Source organism: Sander vitreus, chromosome 5, assembly GCF_031162955.1.
Source record: "Sander vitreus isolate 19-12246 chromosome 5, sanVit1, whole genome shotgun sequence".
In the NCBI taxonomy this organism is placed as follows: domain Eukaryota; kingdom Metazoa; phylum Chordata; class Actinopteri; order Perciformes; family Percidae; genus Sander; species Sander vitreus.
The window spans coordinates 21,344,530-21,368,740 of NC_135859.1; the positions used below are offsets into that span (position 1 = coordinate 21,344,530).

The 24,211-nt window shown below is 39.5% G+C and overlaps 1 protein-coding gene across 2 annotated transcripts in view; it reads left to right on the plus strand.

Moving 5' to 3' along the window:
* Positions 1–24,211, plus strand: part of ipo11 (importin 11) — a 131,145-nt gene that overhangs the window by 73,068 nt on the left and 33,866 nt on the right. For both annotated transcript variants that reach the window (XM_078250961.1, XM_078250962.1), the window contains 6 exons: positions 1,138–1,214; positions 16,781–16,860; positions 16,942–17,022; positions 19,125–19,220; positions 19,653–19,766; positions 20,342–20,463. In XM_078250961.1, the coding sequence (XP_078107087.1) occupies positions 1,138–1,214; positions 16,781–16,860; positions 16,942–17,022; positions 19,125–19,220; positions 19,653–19,766; positions 20,342–20,463 (570 nt within the window). The remainder of the gene's footprint in view (positions 1–1,137; positions 1,215–16,780; positions 16,861–16,941; positions 17,023–19,124; positions 19,221–19,652; positions 19,767–20,341; positions 20,464–24,211) is intronic.

A 24,211-nucleotide genomic window follows, 5' to 3' on the forward strand; every position in this document is an offset into this window, starting at 1 on the left:
CTAATTAAGACAATCAGCTCCACACAACTCTCTCTGTATTTCTCAGTATGGCTATGTTCACATGATTGTGTCGTCCGGTGATTTTCCCGCGCAGATTTAGGTTCCAACACAAAACTTTGTTTAAAAGCTTTAAGCAATTATTTAAAAAAATTGAAACGTTCAAGATAATACACAGTAAAAGAGAGTCAGTGTTGTGGGCAGGACATTAAGTCAGACTCAGTGGTGAGTGAAACCGAAGCAGGGGGACAGAGACAGAGCTGTAGCCAAGCCAAAGTAGCGCACTTTTTAATTATATCGGCCGATACAGATAATCTGCAAACTGCCAAAAAAACTGTCCGATAATCGACCAGGGCCAATAATGGGTCTATCACTACTATTTTTTTATTTTAAGGGCGCTTCCACACCTATAGTTCGGTTGACTGGGTGCGATTCGAGGGTGAAGTTGCAACATTGTTGCATTTTTCTTTTGTTTCGGTTTGCGTTCAAACTGCACATGGTCAATTGCACCAAACGTTGTAAACAAATGTCACACGGTCGAAACGGTTAAAACAGACCAAACTGCTCAGGTGTGAAAGCAACCTAAGTAAACATTTAAATGCAGGACTTGTACTGTGCGGTCCTGGGCGATTTTACCGTATGGCATAGATAGGCAATTGCCTGGGGCGTCATCCACATTTGTAGAACACAACCGTTACGCCTGTTGTGGTGCTGACTGAGAGCCATGAAACCCTTTTCTTCTATTTTAGAAACAAATGTGTAAAACTGTTGACACTGTCACTGTACTCACTGATTATTCAAACAGTCATAGGATTTATGTGGCATGTTTCTTTGCATCAGATTTTTCTTTACGTTAAACCATTAACATTCCGCTTTCCTGTGCCTCCTCCTTTTTACACCCACTTCATTTTTTTTCCAACTTTCTGATGCACGTTCTCTTCTTCTCTCTGTCTCTGTAATTTGTTCCGCTGTATTTCTCTTTCTATTTTATTTTGCCACCTTTAATCTATATCTTCTGTACTCCTTTCTCACAACTCACCCCCATTTTCTGTTTTATTCTCTCCGTCTCATTCTCTTTTCTCCTTTCCTTTTACTTTCCCTTGTGCCTGCTCTTCTTATTTCCTCCCTCTCATCATGCAGGTTGGTGACTTTGGAGAACAGCCCAGCCATCACCCCGGAGCTGCTCAGAATTTTCCAGAACATGTCCGCTTTGCTGGGTGAGCTAACATGTGATTTCTTTGTTTGTCTGTGTGTGTGCGATGTGTGTGTGCAAATGGCTTTGATTCCCCCCCCCCACTTCATGGTGTTTAGCATTAACATATACATTAGGAAACAAAGTGGTAGGAAAGAATGGTATCACAATAACATCAATAAGCATGCTACTCTAATGCATTTTGGATGGTTTGATTAGCATGAGTTCAATTTATGGCTTCCTGTGTAATAGGGATATTTGTTTGAGTGGGTATGGTTCAGAAGAGAGACGCACAAAACATTTCACATCAAAACTGTCTGTCTGTGAGGGGAAAAATAGCTGAACAATCTGAAAACACGAACCAGCATCATACAGTATGATCAAATACTTTCAAATCACAGAGAAGCTGAGAGAATGAGGACAGACAGTTGATGCAATCCATGGACATGGTATTCATTTTCATAGTTTTATTATCACTTCTCGAAAGTGTAGCTTGCAAACATCACATTTGTGGTTTTGCAGTAGCTTTAAGGCAGCAGGGCCACTAGTCTGGGTCTGTAGGCAGCTGTGAGTGGTGACAGATTGAATGGAAGTGGCTGGATGATTTATCACAGGCCTGGAGCATTGGGACACCTCACTTGCTGTCACCGCGCACACACACACACGGAGACACACAGACAGACAGACAGAAGACAGACGGAGACACAGACAGACACACAGACAGATGGAGACAGACACACACACACACACACTCAGAGACACACACACACACAGAGACACACGCACGCACACACACAGAGAGACACACACACACACACACACAGAGACACACGCACGCACACACACAGAGAGACACAAACACAGAGAGACACAGAGACACACAAACAGACACGGAGATACACACAGACAGAGTGTGGCCTTCAGTGTGATGAGGAACAGTATTGATTTTGGTGCTTCTGCCCATAACGAGTGAGTAAGACTAATATGAACACTACTGTAGCCTGATCGGGTTACTGGAGCATTTCATCACTTATTGTGTGCACAGGGAATCCATGAGACACATAAGAGCAAGGGACTTACGAAGACCTTCACGGATGGATAAAACGGAGGGGGAAGGATATGAAGAGAATCGAGAAAAAGGGAAGATTACAAGCAGGTGTTGGAAGAAAATTACTGATTTAAGAAGTGACGGCAGCAAAATTGTGGGAAAAAGGTTATTCACTGGAGGTGTGCTCTGAGGAGCTTTTTACATGGATGGATGAAAAGATAAGAGAGGCCCTTTTTTTTATCTAGATCTGAACAGAAAAGCTAAACCAAGGCAATGAACAGGAAAGGAGAAGTTAGTTAGTTAGTTAGTTAGTTAGTTAGAAGCAGCACAGCCAGTCATTTTAAATTTTAGATCAATCACAGGCAATTACAGGGGGCTTGAAGGTGACAAAAACAATGTCTGCAGCCAAGGCAGACATTGGCAGATCCAATTTTAGGTATGTGGGAAGGGGTTGTCACTGTAACGCACTGAGTGAATACAATCAACAGCAACAATGCTGAAACATTTTATGGAGCATTCATCTGTTTCTACAAGCAAGGACAATAAACCTAGTATAAATGACAATAAAATAAAAGTTGATTTAAAAACACAAGTGCATTTATACACTCATAGAAGTCTGACAGTGGGACTAGCAGAACGTCAGTCCTTAACATGATTGATGAAGATCTTTCAAGTAATTAGTGCACACTGATCAGCTCCCATGTGTGTAAGTGGCTGGATTAATGATGGACTGAAGGAGGGGAGAAGGAATGTAACACTGAAAAGAGGGTGTAAGATTGAGACAAGATGGAGGGAAATAAAAGACAACTCTTTAAATTACAATACTTTAATAATTAAGGAAATAAGTGGACAGATAAGGCAATGTAAGGTTAGAGGTTGACAGATGGAGTTGGAAGCACAGAATCCAGGAAGGAAGGATGTGTAGAAAGAGGAGTTCAGTAGAAGTGAGGAGAAGGTATGGTCACATGTCAGAACTGAACGCTGAACACGAAATAAGTGGAGAAATACTCTTGCATTTATTTACATATTTTAATGGAAAAACCTCAGAGGAAATCAACTTGGCTTTTGTTTTTTACTCTTTTTCGTCAAACTGGTCAGTCATCATCTTTGGCTGGTTTTCACCAGAACATTCGGTGATTCATTTATTTAGTCCGTGGAGGGATGTGGGCCATTGAGAAGAATTTGGCCTGGTATGGTGTCGCAGCGTGCCAGGTGTGTGGCCTGGCCTGCCTGATAAAGAGCCCTGCTCCATCACTGCTAAACTGGAGCAGCAAATTCCCTAATTAGAATGCCAACAGCCTTGCCTTGGCTAAATTGTTAGACTACCACTATGTCCTGTATCACTGCCACCATGCTCTGACCTAGGACACATTTCAGCTGTGTGTGCTGCACTGACTAGTGATGATGGAGAGTAAGCAGGGAAGTTTTTTTTCCTTGTTGGCATCACACTGATTACAGGGTTCGTACGGGTGCTTGAAATCCTTGAAAATGCTTGAATTTTGATGTTGTGTTTTCAAGGTTTGAAAACAGTGCTTACATTTGGGATAAAATGCTTGAAATTGTAACTATTTCTTTCACGACAAATACCTATCTGAATGAATAGTTTGTTTATTAAATGGAGAAATAAAATGTTGGAGAGCTTAAAATGAAACCTTCTCGCTTGTGCATATGTGACTCCGCCCCCTGTACAGGTCCTATCCCCTGACCAATCGGCTATCCTAACCTTAACCACTCGAGGTAAAATGCCTAACCCCAACCAATCGAGCTGCTTCGTAGGGCGGGTCTTGGCGTGGCCATAGTGGGATTCGTAATATCGCCGGCAGATTGTCGTTTCAATGAACGTTGGCTGGAAGATGAAAAATACAAATTATGGATTAAACGGGGACAAACCCCACGAGTTTCCTGTGCAAAAAAGACGTGCAGCTTTTCACAATGGGCGAGTCTGCTCTCTCGAGTCACATGAAGGGTAAGACATAGACTTTTCAAGTTAGCCAACTGAAGTAGCCTACTGTACACGTTAGTGCCTATTTGTTAGTAGTAACTGCTAGCTAGGAATTCGTAGGCTAAGTGACTGAGAGTACTTGGTGTGATAATGTAATGTTAGTGTAACCGAGGCATGGGTGTAAATCTGATCTAACAGTAGGGGGGGGACAATAAACATAAAATTTAGAGCAATTTTTGAAGGGGACACAAATAATACAGCCAATTACACTCGTAGAGGACGTGTACACAGAGGAAAGCCTTAATACTATCATTAGTGTAGCATGGAGACTGTACCATTATCCTTCTTTTCAGTGTTTCTCTTGATTCAATGAAAAAGCTGACTAAATTGACCAAAATATTCTTCTTTAAAACCATGTATTTATTTTTAAGTTGTTTACCATTAAGCCACAAAAATACCTTAAAACATAATGACTTATTTTCAAAAAGTGTCCCCATATAAAAGAAATACAATGCTTTTGTACACTTATTAAATTAGCTGATCATAATGTAAATTAGTGAGCCACTGGTAAAGCTCATCTGCTAACCCTGACAGCCACACACCTCCAAAAATATGAACTAAGCTCAACATACTTACCTGAGACTCTACACCTGACTGTCCCTGGTGTCCCTGAGACTCTATACCTGACTGTCCCTGGTCTCCCTGAGACTCTATACCTGACTGTCCCTGGTCTCCCTGAGACTCTACACCTGACTGTCCCTGGTCTCCCTGAGACTCTATACCTGACTGTCCCTGGTCTCCCTGAGACTCTACACCTGACTGTCCCTGGTCTCCCTGAGACTCTCCACCTGACTGTCCCTGGTCTCCCTGTTCCTCAGTTCTTTCTGTCTCCTTTGCCAGTGACATAGTGACGTTATTATTTCCATAAGCACCCATTCTTATAAAGATGTTACCAAATTGTCTTGATATGAGGACTTAATGTAGCCTACTTACTTGGCGTTTTGGTGTAAGCCTACTGAAAAAGGATCTTATGCCTTTTTTTCATTTCTGTGTCATTTTATCTGAGCAACAACAACACAAATCTTTGACGTCAGATGTCTAAATATGAGTTAGGTTCATAGGTTCACCACCCGGTCATATTATAATTATGAAATTATCTTGCGTCCTCCACATAAATATAAGGTTTCGTCTGGGACAGAGGATATATATTTAACTGATCTGCCACTTAACTTCATATTCAGCAAAACACAACTCTAGATCTTCAATATTAACCCTAATATCAGTTCACACACATAACGTTAGGCTTATCGCCGTGGTAACGCTAGTTGTAGTGGGTGCATTTCTATTCAACAAGCTATTAAACAAGCTAGGCTACATTATATTACACTAACATAGCGAACATTTTGTCATGACTAATTCATTAATTACTCCTGACCCCCCTGGGATTTACGCCCTTGAACCGAGGGTTTCTTATACTGTCTAGACTCAGGTTTGGCTGTAAAATAAAGACACAGGCTTCCAATGACTGCGGTCACGCCATCTACGCTTAAAAATATATTGCGCGTCTACACGAGGTTGCGTGGTAGGCTCAAGGTGTATGCGCTTGGTGTCGGCAGTCTTTTAAAAAAATAATCATAATAAAATAAAATCAAATTGTTTTCTGCAAACTTCACCAGATTCTTGTTCTACATCTCACAGACTACCACTGTGGTGATTTTCATATTGCTTTACTGTTTTATTATTTAATAATTGACTGCCAACGTCCTATACTGTATACCTTGTTATACAGCAATATTTAATAAATTCATAAACATTTCAAATCATATTGTTTTCTGCAAACTCCACCAGATTATTGTTCTTCATCTCATTCACTGCCACTGTGGTGATTTTCATGTTGTTCTATGAATTTATTAAATATTGCTATATAGCCAGGTATACAGTATAGGACTTTGGCAGGCAATTATTAAATAATAAAACAGTAAAGCAACATGAAAATCTGTGAGATGTAGAACAAGAAGAACAGTAACTGTAACGTTAACTACCCGCAAATTAAAACCTGCAAACGTTGGCCCAGTGCATAACAACAATCGTTGATTGCTGAACAGAAATCGTGTCAGATGGAGTGTCATACAAGTGGCCTACTTACTGTAAGGTTGAGGATGGCCTTATGCGATATTTACACTACATAAATGTATATGTCTTGGCAATGAAATCATTATTTTTTTTTCAATTACATAATATAGGCTATTTATCGGGCAGATTTTGTTCAAACCTTGTATGTCCCAAAACCAAGGCCTGTAAGATATTTCTGTTCAAATCCTATGTCTTCATATTTTCAGCCCCCAGTTTTACATCCTGAAAATCACATTATCTGGGAAGCAATATTTGGACATTAATATAATGAAAAGTATTATTCATAGGCAGCCCAAACTTTGTAGGGTGGAAGACAAACATGTCAATATGACTGAACCATTACAAATGTGTACGGCATGCCCTAGATTTGGAAAAAAAGTGTGAAAAGACATTAAGGGTAGCATAAACTTTGAGCAAAATCTAAGAGGGTGCAGCAACTGTTTTCCTGGATTTTGTCTGATTTGACACAGAATGACCCAGCTGCATGTCATTTGGCTCAAATCCTCCCACTCAGTGCTCAGTTTTTACATTGACTTGATAGGCAGGTTAGATAGTAAGCAAAGTCTACTTAGACAGTGATACATTTTGAAAAATAAAACTTGTGTTTTGCTGAAATATCTGATCCTTCTGCTATTACGAAAAACTATTTGGGCTGTTTATAGCATTATCTCTTTTAATGTGATAAAAACACTAAATAATAATTCTGACTATCTATTGGTATGTAATTTACGGTGGTGATGGGTGCTGGAAAAGGCTTTAAAATGGACCTTGAAAATGCTTGAAAAGTGCTTGAATTTGACCTTAGAAAAGGTGTACGAACCCTGTGATTAGAGTGAGCATTTGGAACTCAACACGTCTTGCTATTTCACATTAAAAGCTCTCCAGCGGGGAAAAAGCATTAATAGCTACTGAACTGCTAGAGGTGGAGGAAATGTTGAGTTTGCTCTAAAAGCAGAGAGCAGCAACAACTAATTCACACATTAATGGGAAAATAAAAGAAAACATGAGGGCGTTTTATAAATGTATAAAGTGTTAACATAGGAGATTAAGAATAAAGGTCGGTCTCTATAAATAGCCTTCATTATTATCATGTTTTATCAATAGATTATTGGTTTAGTCTATAACATTTAAAAAAAAATGGTAAAAACAATGAAATAAAACAGGGAAAAAGTACACCTTCACATCTAAGAAGCTGGGACCAGTAAGTGTTTGGGATTTTTGTTTGACTTAAATAACTAATCGATTATCAAAACAGTTAATTTTCAACCAATTGTTTCTGTACTAATAGCCTGCCTCTCTACATTTTAAGATAAATAAATGAGAATAGAGACAAGGCAATTGCAACATGACCTTGCTGAAGTGGCTTTAAAGTAATAACAGAACAAAATGTGGCAGTGCAAAAGATTGCTTTATGATCACCCCATTAGTTAGCAATTACTAGTGCAGCCAAAGACATGTCAGACCATCCCCACTAAGATCGATGATACTGTATTGAGAGAGGTTTCAGTCTCATCTTTTGCCTGTGAAAGAATGTGGTCACGCAGTTAACTGCCTAGCTAATGTACTCCATGGATCAATCTGGACATCCCCTTTAGAAGGACAATCTTTTTATTACAGGCTTCTCAACGAGAAGTAATGACTGATTACAGCTTTTCTCATGCATGATTAGTCGTCCATGACTTTTCAAAGAGCACCAATGGGAGTTAGCTTCTCATCTTGTAACTGTACCTGTTGCGCTTGTTGCTTTTAATTTTTTTTGCAGCGAGTCATTTGTTTAGAGTAAACCCTGGCAAAGTAAGCTGTCTCTGAACAGCTGCAGGGGTATGTTTTTACTCTTAAAGCATAACTCGCACCAAAATGCAACCTAGGGTCTTTTTGTGAATGTACCCGAGTCAAACTTTCGTGTAAAAGCATAGTTTGGACGTAAGCGCCACTTTTAAGATAGCCCGTATTTTCATTTTCGGTCAAATGGCCTTTTGAATGGGAGTGCTAGGGGCACTACTATGATCGCCTCAAAATCGCTATTTTTACAACACTAAGAAGGCTCGACACAACATGAAACTTTGCTGGAAGTATCACCAGGGTCTCTACACATGAACTCGAGCATTGAGAACATTGTTTGTGTTCACAGAGTTGACTAAAAAAAGGTTTTGAACAACTCACTTTGGCACTTGGTTTTTCCGCTCGCGTCCATCTTGCCAGTCAAAAAGAGTCAATCTCCGAATGCAGCGTAACAGGGAGGAGAGTAAAGATGGAAAGCTCCTAAAGCTTAGTTCCATATAAATGCACGGATAATTTGTTGTTTTGTCGTTAGTGGAAAAACAATATTGACCTTGTAGTTGAAAAAGGAGCCTCATATAAGAATGACATTTCCTCCTATGGAGTCCGTTCATTCACATTCGGAGATCGACTCTTTTTGACTGGCAAGATGGATGCGAGCGGAAAAACCAAGTGCTAAAGTGAGTTGTTCAAAACTTTTTTTTTAGTAAACTCTGTGTACACAAACAATGTTCTCAATGCTTTCGTTAAGGTGTAGAGCCCCTGGTGATACTTCGAGCAAAGTTTCATGTTGTGTCGAGCCTTCTTAGTGTTTTAAAAATAGCTATTTTGAGGCGATCATAGTAGTGCCCCTAGTACTCTCATTCAAAAGGCCATTTGACCAAAATGAAAATACGGGCAATTTTAAAAGTGGCGCTTACGTCCTAATTATGCTTTTAAATGAAAGTTTGACTCGGGTCCATTCATAAAAAGACCCTAGGTTGCATTTTGGCGAGAGTTACACTTTAAGGTCTTCAAGGAGTTAAGCTTTAATAAGGCAGCTATGCAGAAAGCTATCGTCAGCATTTTACAATATAACATGGTTTGACTTCTATTCAGAGGTTGTCCTCTTTTAAGTTTTCTTCATTTTCAGGTTTTAAATTAAAAAGAAATAAACAACAAAAAGGAGAATAGTCAGTTTTCCAATATATATTTATGCATTTAAACCTCCAACCTAGAGCTTTACTCAGCTCAAACCTTTTGTATCTGGCTGGCTTGTAACAAACACTGTATGTCCTTGTTGCGCATCACAGATTGCAGTACAGATTGTGGCAATATTTTATTTATTTATTTTTTTAACCATGCCCTGTCACACACTCTAAAGCAAAAATTGGGTTGGGAGATGGTTGGGGGGACCTACATTTTCAGCAGTGTCCCCAACAACCATTAGAGGCACTTCAGAGGCCATTATTACTGTCAGATGTGAGGCTCATTTTCCCGTTAATGTTGATAACCAAAGTGGATTGTACAGCACATGGCTATAAAGGATGGACTGACTGAAGCTTAATCATTGCTTTAGCAGCTGTTTTTGTGAATATTTGATTATAGGGGATGATTGTGTGTGTGTGTGTGTGTGTGGAGGGGGCGGTTGTGTCCTCACTCACCTTATCTTTCTGAAAATGTAATTGCTTTTGTAGTATTGGTTGTGCAAAATAGGCTTTTCTGTTTCAGAATAGTACTCTGGGAAGTCTCTCTTTAGATTAAGTGTGTGGTAGTCTCGCATTGCCAGACCTTCCTCCAAAGCGCGCTGGACGACAGTCTGGCTACTCCACATAGCATTCTGGGATGGGAGGAAAATGTGCTCTGGTTTATTGGCATTTCTTTAAACCAATCACAATCGCCTTGGGCAGTGCTAAATGTCGGAGAAAAGCCACAGTGCCGCTGCAAAGTAGGCTCGGAAGGAACTTGTTTTGGTGGAACGTGTACGTTTAAAAGTTGTTTTAGTTGTGCAACAGAAAACTCAGATTGGACAGATAGTCTAGCTAGTTGTCTGGATTTACCCTGCAGAGATCTGAGAACAGGTTAACCATAGTCCTCATAAATCGACCGGAGTTTAAAATGCCAACACAAAGGAAGCCCAAGGCAATGGATATCCGGCCTAAATGAGTGAAATCCAGGCAACGGAGCAATCCCGGAATTGGAACGTCAAGGATATAGACTAAGTGTGTGGCTCCTAAAAGACTTTTATTTGTGATTCAGGATCAGTTTTAAGCTCCTAAGCCGTATAGGTCGCGGCCCTGCTTCTTCAGATCATACTACACACATCATGTTATCATGGAGCACTTAATGGTTTCTGCTAGCCATCCACAATGTTACTACTGCATCGCTTCCTGATTTTCCAAACTACAGAATGGCTCGAGGCCCAAATCACGAAATCACGTGTCAACATTTTTTTAAAGGAATTTCCATTAACTTGTTATTATCGCGTTAATTTTGACAGCCCTAATTTATTTTTTACATTTTTGAACACTGGTGTATATAACCAATGATACCTACAATATTGTTGGCGTAGAATAGAAACAAAATAAGAAAAAGGCGAAGAAATAGAAGTAAAAACAATATAAATCATAAAAAAATACAGGTAGGCCTAGTCTGTAGCGCACATGCCAGTGTAGCACACATTTTGCCAACTGAAATAATCCAACCAAGAATTTTTATTTAATTCTTACTGTAACAAGCATCCACACCCAACTGTTTAGGTTTTTTTTTATCCTCTTGAGAAAGATCGATTGTAGGAGTGACCTATTTTCTTCTCAAAGTTACTGTAGCTGGTGCAGTGTAGTATGTAACAGACACAAGCTTTTCTTCATATAACAGCACCTGTCACTCCTAGTCAGACGTTTTCTCCTGGGGCTCTTCATACCAAAGTCACACTTCATTTCAAATTCACCTTTTTGTCATATTTGTCAGACCACGTTCATATAGTTTCCCTGCTATCTGGAGTAGCTTTTTATCTGTGCCTGGGGTGTTGGCTTGTAGCTCACTCATAAATGTTCCCTTCCGAATGTTTGTCTCATTCTGGGCTTGAGGAGTTGTACTAGTTAGCATCTCATCTCAAAGCAATGCTATAAGATGTTGATCAGCTGTCGCCAGAGGGTTGCTGTGAGAGCTGTTCAGGCATATGTCACCAGCTGAAGGCCACCAGTGGTTGAAAGCCTCCTCCTCTTGACAACACTCAATTAGTTTCAGTTACACAGTCTGGATCAAGGCAGATGACTAATGCTTTTAGCTTCCATGCTTTGTGATATGAAGATGTAAAGACTTGCCTTAACACCTATTACTTTTAAATCCAACCTAAAAGCTTGTTTTAAAGCTGCTATACATTTTGGTATGTTTTTCTTCTTTTTTGCTTCAAGATGCACAAATAGAATCACACAAAAAAACACATGATGAAGAGTGTCCAGATTGTATTTGTTGTATATAAATTATACTGATACTGATCAGTTTATAATAGACAAGTGCACAACCATTTGTGTTGACTAAGTAATGTGTTTTTCAATTATTGCGTAGGAATTCTTGTGTGTTGTTGTGACTGTAGTGTAGATAACTGTTTCACATGGCTCTCATGATGCTCCTCTCTGAGCGCATTATACTGCCATTTCTCAAGGGTGTGTTCCAGTGTGGCTCGGTTTGGTTTTTCTTGGGTAAATGAGCATGTATATTGTATTTTTTGTTGTTGCTGTGAATTATAATTTGCATTTTTGGCAGATGTGGGAATTACTTTCAGTTCAAATTGATTTTTATAATATTTGATGATGATGATGATAGTGTCATGCTGTAAATAGAACTGAACAGAACTCAATCATTCACCTGCCCTATTTACCTTTAGGACATAACAAAAAGATTTCAGTCTCTGTTGAGTTCATTTGAATATATGGTCTAAATTGCTTTGAGGACAGAAGAAAAATGTTTTTTGAGCCTGTTGATACATGACAGGCACTATTGACTTGAGCTGCAGTATTGAGGTTGCACCCTTTATTGAATGAAAAATGTATCCTCAAAAGTTAGTTTGTATTTCTCAACCTCTGTGTCCTGAAATGTGACCTCAACTCCTACTTTGAGAGTAATTTGGATTACAGCACACTCAGGTTGATGTGATATCTATTTCCACAATAGCAAAACGGCATCAAAATGTCAGTATAAACCTACTCAAGTACTCATACAACACCAAAGGCTCAGGTATCTCTTCTTATATGCACAGTAGATCCCAAATGTCAATTTTTGAAAGGATTGTACCAAACAATGGCCAACCTGCTACTTTTTTTTTCACCCTGATTTTTTGTTTGAGTTTACAATGAAAAGTTGTCATTTTCTGCTTTTAAGAAGTTTTTTTTCTTCACATTTCACAGTACACAAGCTTAATAAGGGTAGTTTAGTAAATGCTCCTTGTAATATTATACAGGAAATACTGTAAATGTTAAAGTAATATAGGTGCCGGTCATGCAGCTTCTAAGTAAGTTTTAAGAAAAAAGTTGCAATCACTAAATGCACCCACTTCTGACCTACAGACAACAAAGAACCATGATCATTTATTCACCTCCTCTGCAGGACTACGGACCTGTTGTGCTTTCCTTGTCCGATGACGCTGTTTGTCCTTGTTCACCTACTGTTAAGCAGTCTGTTACCTTTGCTTTATTCTTTAGAAAAATAAACGGCCTGGCCTGACCACAGGAAAGCATTTGTTGTAGTGTAGCTCTCACCTTTATTTGTCTGTTTCCTCATTAGGCTCTACATTCCAGTACCCATGCTACAGTATACTACACAAAATAACAGTGGAAACAACTGAACAATTGCTTTAGTGCACGTTTGATGTCACTTTAACTTTAGACCATCAGTCTTTGTTGTTTTTGCTTATTCCTGTTTTTTGGCACATCTTTGTAGCTGGTTTGGTTTTAAAATCAATCATTGTCTTCTCTTGATCTGAGCTCACTTAACTTGCCCGTGCACTGCATGTGTTTAGCCTAATGTTGCCCCATGCTATGTTTGGGGTGTTGAATATTCATGTAGGCTGATTGCTGACTAAATAGGCCCCTGGAATACATTATGTACCTGCACAGATGGCAGCATACATTATGTTCATTACCTTACTGTGGCTGGCAGATGGCTAGAGAGAACATATTGCATACATCAACATTAATAGCACCTGTATGAACCAGCATGGTTAGATTGTAGAATAGATCCTCTATTACTACTTACTCACCAATGACTTTTAATCTTGTCCCATACAAACCTTGATGAGGAAGAAGAAGTTGAGGTGCTTTATGAAACTTGGATTCAGAAGGTTTGTTCTTAACTTTGACTGCAAATGTAGCTGTCTGTACTATAGAATACCAAGATACAAAAACAATGTATTAGACTGACAAAATAAATGCTTTTGGGGTTTTCAGGTCTCTGATCGTAGGATTTAATTTCTTCATGAAACCATAAAAGATGCTCTAAGAAGGATCAAGGTGTGCATTGGGAAATAAGCCGTATGTTTATTGCCTGAAATCATGTTCCTGTGTTAATGTTGCTATATATTTTTTTAATAAATCCTGTAGTAGGCATCTTGTGACCTCATCACAAGAGTGTTCTTAGTGTAAACATGAGTTGTGAGCAGTCAACCAAACTGATTTTTCCTTCCCCGAGTGTTTTCGTTTGAAGCGAATTTACAGGCTCGTAAAAGTGTCCAGTATATCACAAGAAAAAAGCAATACTTGTAGAAAAGCTTTTTTTTATCCTTCATTCATCTGGTGACCCCTGAGATTAATCCTGGGACTCTTTTGGTGAGTGCTGACCTGAGAAGAGTTATTGCAAAAATAATTACACTCATTTACTAACTGCTATCCTGGGGGTTAGAATTAGTTACCCTGTCAACTTGTTTGAAGTAAACAACTATTCTAGGTGTAAGAGGCAGCGACACTGTCAGCTTGTATTACTTTCAAATTAGTCATGCAGATGTTAGCCTCGGTGTATGTATAGTGTGGGGGACGGTTTTAGGGTGTTAGTGTTGGCATGCAGGTGTGTGTGAGTCTTTTAGTTCCTGTTTGTCTATTATCTGTGTCTGTCCCCTCTCTTTTTTTCTTCCTCACCCCTCACCTGTCTCTGTGTTGGTGTCTATATAGTATATATTTCCAGATGCCACGCAGAGGCTATTCTAGGTGTTAAGGTCTGTTACCATGCCGTCTTATATTACTGTCAACCCTATATCCTACGGTGTATAGGTTAGTTGTGGTGTATGTTTAGGCCACCTCTTTCTGCACCGGTCCTCCTCTTTCTGATCATCTACGCTGTCTATTTGCTAAATGGACCATACTTTCCATGTTTCTAAATTCATCTCCTTTGTCGTGTGTTTTTCTGTGGCCCTCACTCACAACACCATCACTCCTCTCTTTTATTCATTGAATACTGCTTTTGCTCAACTGCCTGGCAGTTTGTTGTAAATAGTTTAAAATTGGGCTCAATTAGCAAAACTGTTTTTCCTCCTTCCCAACACAGGACACTCTGTGTACAGTACATACCATCACATTGATATTCTGAGTGGCAAATCATTCACTGTGTGCACTTCTGATTGTAACACCAAACCTTTTACACAACTGATTGTGTCAGTGAGGGTTTTCTCTCTGCTCTGCTCAACAGTTAGAGCCATGGTACCACATTGGCTTCCGACTCCAGTGTGCACACACGCTGACCGGACAAAAGTCAATTCTTTGCACCCCAGCCTCCTGTGTGTAATTGTCTAATGGTCCAAAGTGTTATATGTTTGCTAGTGTTACCTTGAGGGCATTTTTTCCCTCTTCATACATTACCAGATCTGTACAACTTCTTCAGAGTAATTAGTTTTTGACGTTATACTTGCTGAGCTTCTTAGAGCGTATCTGCTCTTTTCTGATGATAAAATGTTCCGGCCTCTTTTGTTGCTCTTTTACAGCACCCATTGTTGTGCCCTTGAGTTTGTGTCTGTACTGTTACTTTTATCCTTAGGTTATGGTTTTATTTGAATCCTGTTTATGTGTAGCCCCTGCTGTTGTTGAGTATAAATAAGTTTTTAAATCTGTATAATCGGACCGCAATGTGAAAAAATACTTCATTGACGTTATGTATACATGAAATCCACAGGTCTCATCCAGTACTGATATGCAATGCTTCAATTTGTGTTTGTGAACTTAGACAGCAAAGGTTAGACAAACACCAGAGGCATAGTAGAACAAATGTAATGCTGGGATAATGACGTTGCAGAGGCAGCAGTATGCTTAATAATTAAGCTTGTAGTTTCTTTTTTTTTTTTTAAAGATTCTCACAACCTCTTATAAATGCTGGCAGATAAGCAGCCACTTGTGTGTTTTAAGGGATATAAAGCTATTGCTGCAATCTTCATTTGTTGCATCATGGATATTTTTAATTTGGTTGGTTAAAAAAAAAAAATCACCCCGATGAGTCAGTTTTGTTTCTTTTTTCGTGTTGGTTGAATTACCTTTTAGCATGCAAGAGCACAAAACATCAGAAGCAGCTGTTACAGAGTCAAGAAACTTTTGTCTTTGGTATTTTCATGGACAATATTAACTCTGGTTAAGCTTGTTGTATACTTACAGATATCCATAGAGTTTTATAAGCAACATGTATATGTGTGGATGGATGGATGGATGGATATAGACACACACACACACACACACACACACACACACACACACACACGAGGAGCCTTGATATTCTCATTACTAATACATTGTTTGAGAAGTGTTACAGAGATTACCTCAAGCAGCCTACTCTTCATCAACAAATGTTTTTAATGACAATTTTCAATTTGGCATCTGCCCACATAGTTTCCACCAGGACTGCTCTGATAAATGTACTAAATGACACTAATCTGAATACTGACATCAGCTTTGGTCTTTCTGGATCCTAAGAGTGGCTTTTGATACTGTTGACCATTAAAAATACTTCTGCATAGGTTAGATATCCAGATAGAGATATCTGGTACAGGCCTCAATTAGTTTGTAGGGGCTATGTCAATGCCATTGGTGATCATACATTTGCAAGAGAACCACCCTGTTGGTGGAGTCCCTCAGGGTTGAGCTCTAAGGCCTTTCTGTGATTAGCCATACTTAATTTTGTATTTTGCATAATAATAAAAAGTGAAATCAAGCCTCAGGTAATTGGCTGTGAACGTTTCTATTACTAGCAAATTTGTCATTTTTAACTAGATGCTTTTAACAATAAGCCAACACACTATGGGTATGCTATATATAGCTCTATATATATATATATATAAAATAATTAATTATAAAGTCTAGCAAAAGTATAATATTTTATACTTTTGCTAGACTTTATAATTAATTATTTTATTGGTGTGAGTTTCCTCCATCTCAAGGTTTAGTTTGTTCTGCACTAATATTAAAAGATCTATGGCTAAATCCCTTCCTCCCCATGGACTTGTCATGTGTTCGTTTTATACAGTTGAGTCACAGTGGATAACCTTAGGGATTTGTGATCATATTTAACCACATGCTGAATATTTCAAAAAGTAAAACATGTTTGTTTTTTTTTGTCCAGTGGGATCATTTATCAGCAAATCTCTCTCTGCCTTTGTTTCCCCATCCCTGTCTGCATCCATCAAGTAAACCCTTTTCGTCTAATCTGGTAAAGTGTAACATCTGATGGTCTGTTTCAGAATTGAGCTCCGAGAACCTACGCACCTGCTTTCAGATTGTAAATGCCTACTTATATTTGTCTGCCACAGACTTTCTTCAGGTGAGACACACACACACACACACACATCCACATTAATTGTACAGAACTTACCCATGCCCCTATGATTTTTTTCACCCACAGAACTATGCAGAATCATTGTGTCGAGCTTTCTGCAATCTGCTGAAAGACATCACGAATGAGGGACAGGTCCAAGTGCTCAAGGTACTCTCACTCCCTCCCTCTTATACAAAGAACTATATTACTTCTGTTTATTATCTGTCTCCATTTCTTCACGGTTAATTTTTTTCATCCTCCCTTCTTAAGTTCCATCACAGTTTGTTTGTTTTGTCGGGGTGGCGCGGTGAAAAGCAGGTGCACTAGAAGTGTCATTAAATGCTTCATACACAGACAGATAAACAGACTGTGCTGCTTGTGAATTGACACCAGGTTATAATGCAAGAGGAGCCTTGATATTCTCACTACTAATAAATTGTTTGAGAAGTGTTACAGAGATTACCTCAAGCAGCCTACTCTTCATCAACAAATGTTTTTAATGACAATTTTCAATTTGGCATCTGCCCACATAGTTTCCACCAGGACTGCTCTGATAAATGTACTAAATGACACTAATCTGAATACTGACATCAGCTTTGGTCTTTCTGGATCCTAAGAGTGGCTTTTGATACTGTTGACCATTAAAAATACTTCTGCATAGGTTAGATATCCAGATAGAGATATCTGGTACAGGCCTCAATTAGTTTGTAGGGGCTATGTCAATGCCATTGGTGATCATACATTTGCAAGAGAACCACCCTGTTGGTGGAGTCCCTCAGGGTTGAGCTCTAAGGCCTTTCTGTGATTAGCCATACTTAATTTTGTATTTTGCATAATAATAAAAAGTGAAATCAAGCCTCAGGTAATTGGCTGTGAACGTTTCTATTACTAGCAAATTTGTCATTTTTAACTAGATGCTTTTAACAATAAGCCAACACACTATGGGTATGCTCTGTATGTGTTGTTGTGTCAGGCAAGATAAAGGATGGGTTAAGATGAGCAGAACTGTCGTCTTTGAATTTCATTTCTCTTGGATTACTCTCTGACTTACAGTTGCTGTGAATGTGTGTACATGTAAGTGTGCACATGTGCTGTTTGCACTGCTTCAGTAGTATAGGTACAGCATGCATAATGACCATAGAGCTTTAGCTTAGTAAATCTCAGTGGTATTACTGCACATCTGGCTCCTGCTAATCCTTTGTTGAGGAAAGAAGAGCCAGCAGACAACACACCTGTCAACCTACACAACATGTGCACTCAGCAGTTCACCACACATGGGCACCCTGAGAACAGAGGGATCAGAGTAATCGGCATGCGCTTCTTTGAAAAGTTCATATGCTTTACAGAGACAGATATAGCCTCTCAGTGTCTGTCTCTGTGCTATGTGTTTGGTCTCCTTTTTGGAGTTAAATATTCTCAATTGAGGAGGCTTTGATTAGCGAAAATTCCATGTGCAATGTTACAGTGTTACTACATCATGTTGGTGTGGTCTGGATTTATGCTGTAGTCTAATCATGGGATGAGGATGGAATGATCTTTTACTGATTTAAATCCAGTCCTTGTCCTTTCACCCTGTCCTTTCAGATTAGTTTTCTTGGCTAAATGTATATATTATACAACTCAGGTATTTTTCTGAACATCAAAGCAAGTACATTTAATCCTTTTTATTAAACCTTAATAATGGTAGGATTTATTGCAGGCCTGTTGTATTAGATTGCATTAGTTTTAGCTAGGTATACCCTTATAAAGGGACAACTGAGTGTACACCTACATACAGTACTGTATGTAGGAACGCAGCCACGCATACCATGCCTCTGTCACTTTATCTTTTACCCTCAGATTTTTCTTTAGTCATATTGTGTCTTTGTTTTTTTTGTTGCTTTACTTAAGCTGTTGAATTTAGGTACTGTTTTTATTTCAGCTCTAATACCTGACAGAGAGCTCATTCAAATTTCTTGAGAAACTAAAACTTAAGGGACTAACCTTGCCTGCCGCATACTGTAGGTCAAAGGATCAATTAAAAGGAGGATTTTCTACATTCTTTTACTATCTCTTGAAAAAGAAATCCCCTGCTAACTCCCTTTTGCCCCCGTATGTCCTTCCACATTTCTTAACATCATCCTGTGTCTGTCCCTTACTGTCTCTCTTTGACACACACTCTCTCTGGTCTAAGGTTATCCCGGACTGTTCTTCTGTTTCTCCTTGCTACTGTTCCTTACTCTCCTCTCTGAGTACCGTCTCTCATCCTCCCTCTCGCTGTGTCTCGGCAGGTGGTGGAGATAGCTTTAAAGGTTAGCCCCATACTGGGAGCCCACATGTTCCAGCCTCTGCTGCCCCTTGTCTTCAGAGGTATTGTGGACGGCGAGGTAAGTTTTCCCTCAACATAATGCACATATCTGGACTGGGATAATATAAAAGGACAATCTGGTCCTGTTAAAGATGTGTTATAATACATGTGGTGCATTTTCACCCATTTTCCATCTTCTTTTACTGAGTGTTTAAGCATTTACCTTATTAAACTTTAAAATACTCACTTAATAAGAGAAGGTTCCTGCAGCTGCATGTTTGTCGTTTTCTGTCCCATAAAAAATGTATTATTGTAGAGACAATATATGGTATTCATTGATCATTCAGCTCAGTTAAGGGTCACATGCTGCCTTTCACAATTCTGCTGTGTCAGTGGATCTTCTTTCCCCTTATCGTGCTTAATGAACTTTTGTTTTATGTAAAAGCATTTGTGCATGGTTATTTTTCTGCATCCACATGATTGTGTATTTGTGTGTGTGTGTGTTGTACAGAGATATCCTGTGGTGATGTCGACCTACCTAGGAATCATGGGCCGCATCCTTCTCCAGAACTCCAGTTTCTTCTCCTCTCTGCTCACTCAAATGGCTTCTGAGTGTAGCCAGAAGGTGAGACTCGATGTCCGCCCTTCATTTCAGTCTCCTCAGCACAGTGCCTTTGAATGTATGTGAGAGACATAACCGCAAAGTGCCTGTTAAAAGAGAATCATTTTTAACAATGCTAATGAGCCAAGGAATTGCAAATGGTAACCTATTCAAGCCCTAAAGTTTGGAGCTGTCCCCCTTCACTGTGAAACCCTGACAGTTTTTAAGCAACATTGACTTTGCCTTGTTTCAACATTGCTGCCTTAATCTAAATAAATGAAATACCTAGAGTTGTGTCTCTCCATCATGCCTCTCCTTTATTGACAATAGAAGACAAGGCAGTGAGGTAAATGAGGCAGAACAAACGGGGATGGTCAGTTTCTGACTACTATTACAATGGTAGACCCATACATTTTAAAACATATAAAATCCATCAGTATACTATATTTTGAGTTGTGAAACACTGTTTATTCAGTCTTTGTTGGCTTCTTTTTATAATCAATTGCCGCTCCTCTCTCTTTCGTCCTCTGTATTAACCCTCTTTATCTCTCCTCACTCTTGTCTACCTCTCTTCCTTCACCCTTCTCTCTTCTCATCAGATGGACCAGTTGTTGGGCAGTGTTATAGAGATGTGGGTCGACCGCATGGACAACATCACTCAGCCAGAGAGGAGGAAGCTATCGTCACTGGCTCTGCTTTCCCTCCTACCATCTGACAACAGGTGAGAAACATTTGCCATTCATTTATGTGCAGATGGGGCTTTGAGCTGGTGAGAAGTGGATAGCATTCACCCTGTCAGCACAGCTGACACATGGGCAAATAAGTAGAAAGTGAAAAGACATACTTTATAATTATTTACTCAGCTCTTGTTTATTTTTTTTGGACTGTACTGTCTGTGGTGCTGAATGGGTTGTCACTAACAACAGAGAATATAAGCTGTTAAAAAGTTCAATTCATTTTTACCCTACAGCCATAATATGCTGCACAAAATCAACAGACTTAACACCATATGGGTGCCAGTAATATGTGACAACAGCACACACATATGCACAATGCAGGCAACACAGACAGTGGGGTTCTGCTTATGTCTGAATTGCAGTGGATTACATTTTATTCTTTACTAATACTAGACTTAAACCAACATTTTATTTTGTGAGATAGAGAATTTTCTTCTCTTGCCTTGGTCATCACACATTAAGTCCTTTGCACACATTTGATCTGTAATTACCACTGAGCACAGACAATCTGAATCTAATATGACATTTAATTGCTGCATACATTTTTTGGATTAACACAGTGTGGGGCAGTAATACACACTGAAAATGTAATTTTGTGTGCAGCCTTCACAGGTCCTCTACCTCCCTGCTGCCTCCTTTTATTTATGGAATGAGGACAACACAGAGACAGTTGATTCTGATGAGGACTTTGTTGCTGCGACCAGTTTGTTTTTGCGCGCAGCCCGCCAGCTTTCAGATCATGTTTCCTCTTACATTGATTTGAATGTCAGGCACGAAGCAGCTAGCACTAGTCAGCCATTAGAAAATAATCACCGGAGAAGTGTTGGGCTGGATAGAATTAGAATTGACAGACATGAGTCTAAATGTGTGATAATGTATCTTTGCTGCCTGCATTCAGTTGTTGCCATGGTTGCCAATTTGAGACTATTAGGAAATTGGGGGACAAAGGTGTTCAGATGTATTTTACTCTCCCAGGATATTAGTAGTGAAATGTTACTCACTGAAAGGAAAAATCTACAGTATTTATTAGCCTTATTGATGATGTGTCCTTTACTTGTCATGTGAGTGTGTTCTTTAAAATTGAAAGGTAATTGGAGAAGTGCACATTTTCTCACATGCCAGTGTAGAAAATATGATTACAGTGCAAAGTCATAGGCTGACTAAATGGATACTAGCAGTAAAAGAGGCCAAAATGGAATATGGGAAAAAAGCTAATTAATTAAGGCAAGGTCTAAGAACTATGACAGATTACAAGCCCATCCTAGGGCTGTGCAATTAATCGAAATGTTTATCACGATTACGATTTTGGCTCCTAACAATCACAAAAACAATGTAATCGAGAAAAGCGATTATTTAGCAGATTACATTTTGCAAGTAAACTCTTATTTTGACTTCTGAAGGGGAATTCATAAAGTTTTAAGGGGAATTTCACAGTTGAAGATGTTTTCACTGTTGATTTGTTAAACTGTTTCCCTGTTATTTTTAAGTTCAATAAGTGCAACGTCTTTCCAAAAGTCAAAACAGACCCTCCAAATGGAGGCAAAGGGAAACAGTTGAGTCGACTAGGTGAAGAGAAGGGCGGTTTAACGTTGTCCTCCCTCCTTTGTGATGAAATAATATTTATTCTTCTGCAGATTAGAGATAACTGTTTATTACAGTACAATTGTTTAACTTGCGCAGTGTCTCCTTGCGCAATTGAGTTGTAGTGGAAAGACGAGAAGTGACCTGCGTGAGCTTTTATCTGTTAGGTCACATGGTCAGGGACCCCTGGGCTTGATTCCCTTTCCAATGAAAAGCCAGGGTTTTGATTCAAACATAGAAGTTTGCATAGCAGTGTGAATCTTCAGGCTTGATGGATTCCATGCAGGCCTCTCCTTTTGTTCAGAAGGGCAGCATGGCTGTAGATTTCTCTTTGTTTAATATAATATATACATACTCGCTCTTTGTGTGTTTGTATTCTTTATCCTTTTTATTCCTACTAGTGCAGTGTCCGTTCAAAACTTTCCTGTTTGGAACGGTCCGATTGCTTGGCCTTACACATTGTTGCTTTGAGCTTTCTCCAGAACCATTGTACCCCGAAATAACTGACAACTAACAGAAGGCCCCCAAAGCACTTACTGTGCAACCCAACTGTATACTACTGACTTATTTTGTACTTCTACTTCAGAGCAAAACATTTTACTACTACATTTGTCTGACAGAGAAATGTTACTGGTTACATTGCAGATTCAGATTTTACTCACAAAATATTACAATTAAAATATGATGCATTATTATTCATTAAATTATCCAGCCTTATATTAGAATTGAAAGCTCCACCTTGGACAGATGTTAAGTAATGGGGCTTTCACACCTGCCTTGTTTGGTCCGGACTTTCGGACTTTTCAGTTTGATCCGAACCAAAATTACAAGTGTGAAACCTCCCCCGGGCCATGGTCTGGACCAAATGAGGTGGTCTCGGTCTGGATTAAACTGAACCATGGTCCGGTTCGTTTATAGTGTAAAAACATTTTTTGGATGGTTCGGACTTTCTGGCCAAATACAGGAAGCTCTGGCAGGCTATCTTGGTGTTATAAGACCGGGGAAGCTCCTTTTAAGGAACAGCTTAGTGTGTAGCCTACGTGAGCGAGAGTGTGCAGACGGCTGTCGGCTATCAGAGCAGAATATAAATCCGCAGTTTGCTGTGTAGGTTTCCGTTTGTCTCTTAATAAATGCTCCAGAAAGAAAGTTCCCGTGTCTTGCTTCTCAACATCAGAACAAAACAAAAAGAGCTGCGGCAGTAGGGGAGAGCAGCAGTCAGTTTAAAAAACTTTGACACAGAGGATACGAGAGGAAGCCCGTCTACAAACCAATCAATTATAAGTATCTGGAGACGCAGCTCACGTATGTGATGACGGCAGGACGTAGTTTTGTCATGTATAGATCTTTAGTGCGCTTGCATAACTGCAGTGTGAAACCAAGACTTACCAGATCAAATGTATACAATGTAACAAAAACATGAACCTTGGTCCGGACCTTGGTTCGGACTTTCAGGTGTGAAAGCCCCCTGAATTTAAGTACATTGTAATGCCTCTTTTCACTTTCAGTAAACATTTGAATGCAGGATTTGTACTCTGTGGTATTAATAGTTTTACTATTAATGAAGAGTTGAAGAAGAGTTTCGTTGTAAAGTTAGTAAGCTAGGCTATATCCAGCGGTCAGAAACACACACGGTGAAATACACTTAGCGGAGGAATTAATAGGCGTATTAATCGCCAATTAGTCTCACTTTGCCAGACCTTCCTCCACAGCACTGCAGAGGAGGGTCTGGCTAGTCCACACAGCATTCCCGGGATGGGAGAAAAACGTGCTCTGGTTTATTGACATTTCTTTAAACCAATCACAATCGTCTTGGGCGGCGCTAAGCACTGTACAGAGCAACAGAAAACTCAGATTCGACAGATAGTCTAGCTAGCTGTCTGGATTTACTCTGCAGAGATCTGAGGAGCAGTTAACCATAGTCCTCATAAATCAACCACAGTTTAGAATGCCAACACAAAGGAAGCCCAAGGCAACTGACATCCGGCCTAAATGAGGGACATCAGTCGGAATTTCGGGCGGCACCGGAGCAATCCCTGAAGTGGAATATTGTGTATATAGACTAATGGCTGATAGCCCGCAGCAGAAGGCATGTTTGACAGAGCTGTAAAGCCCCACCCCCGCAGCTGCACACAACGGTCACCATTTCTTTCA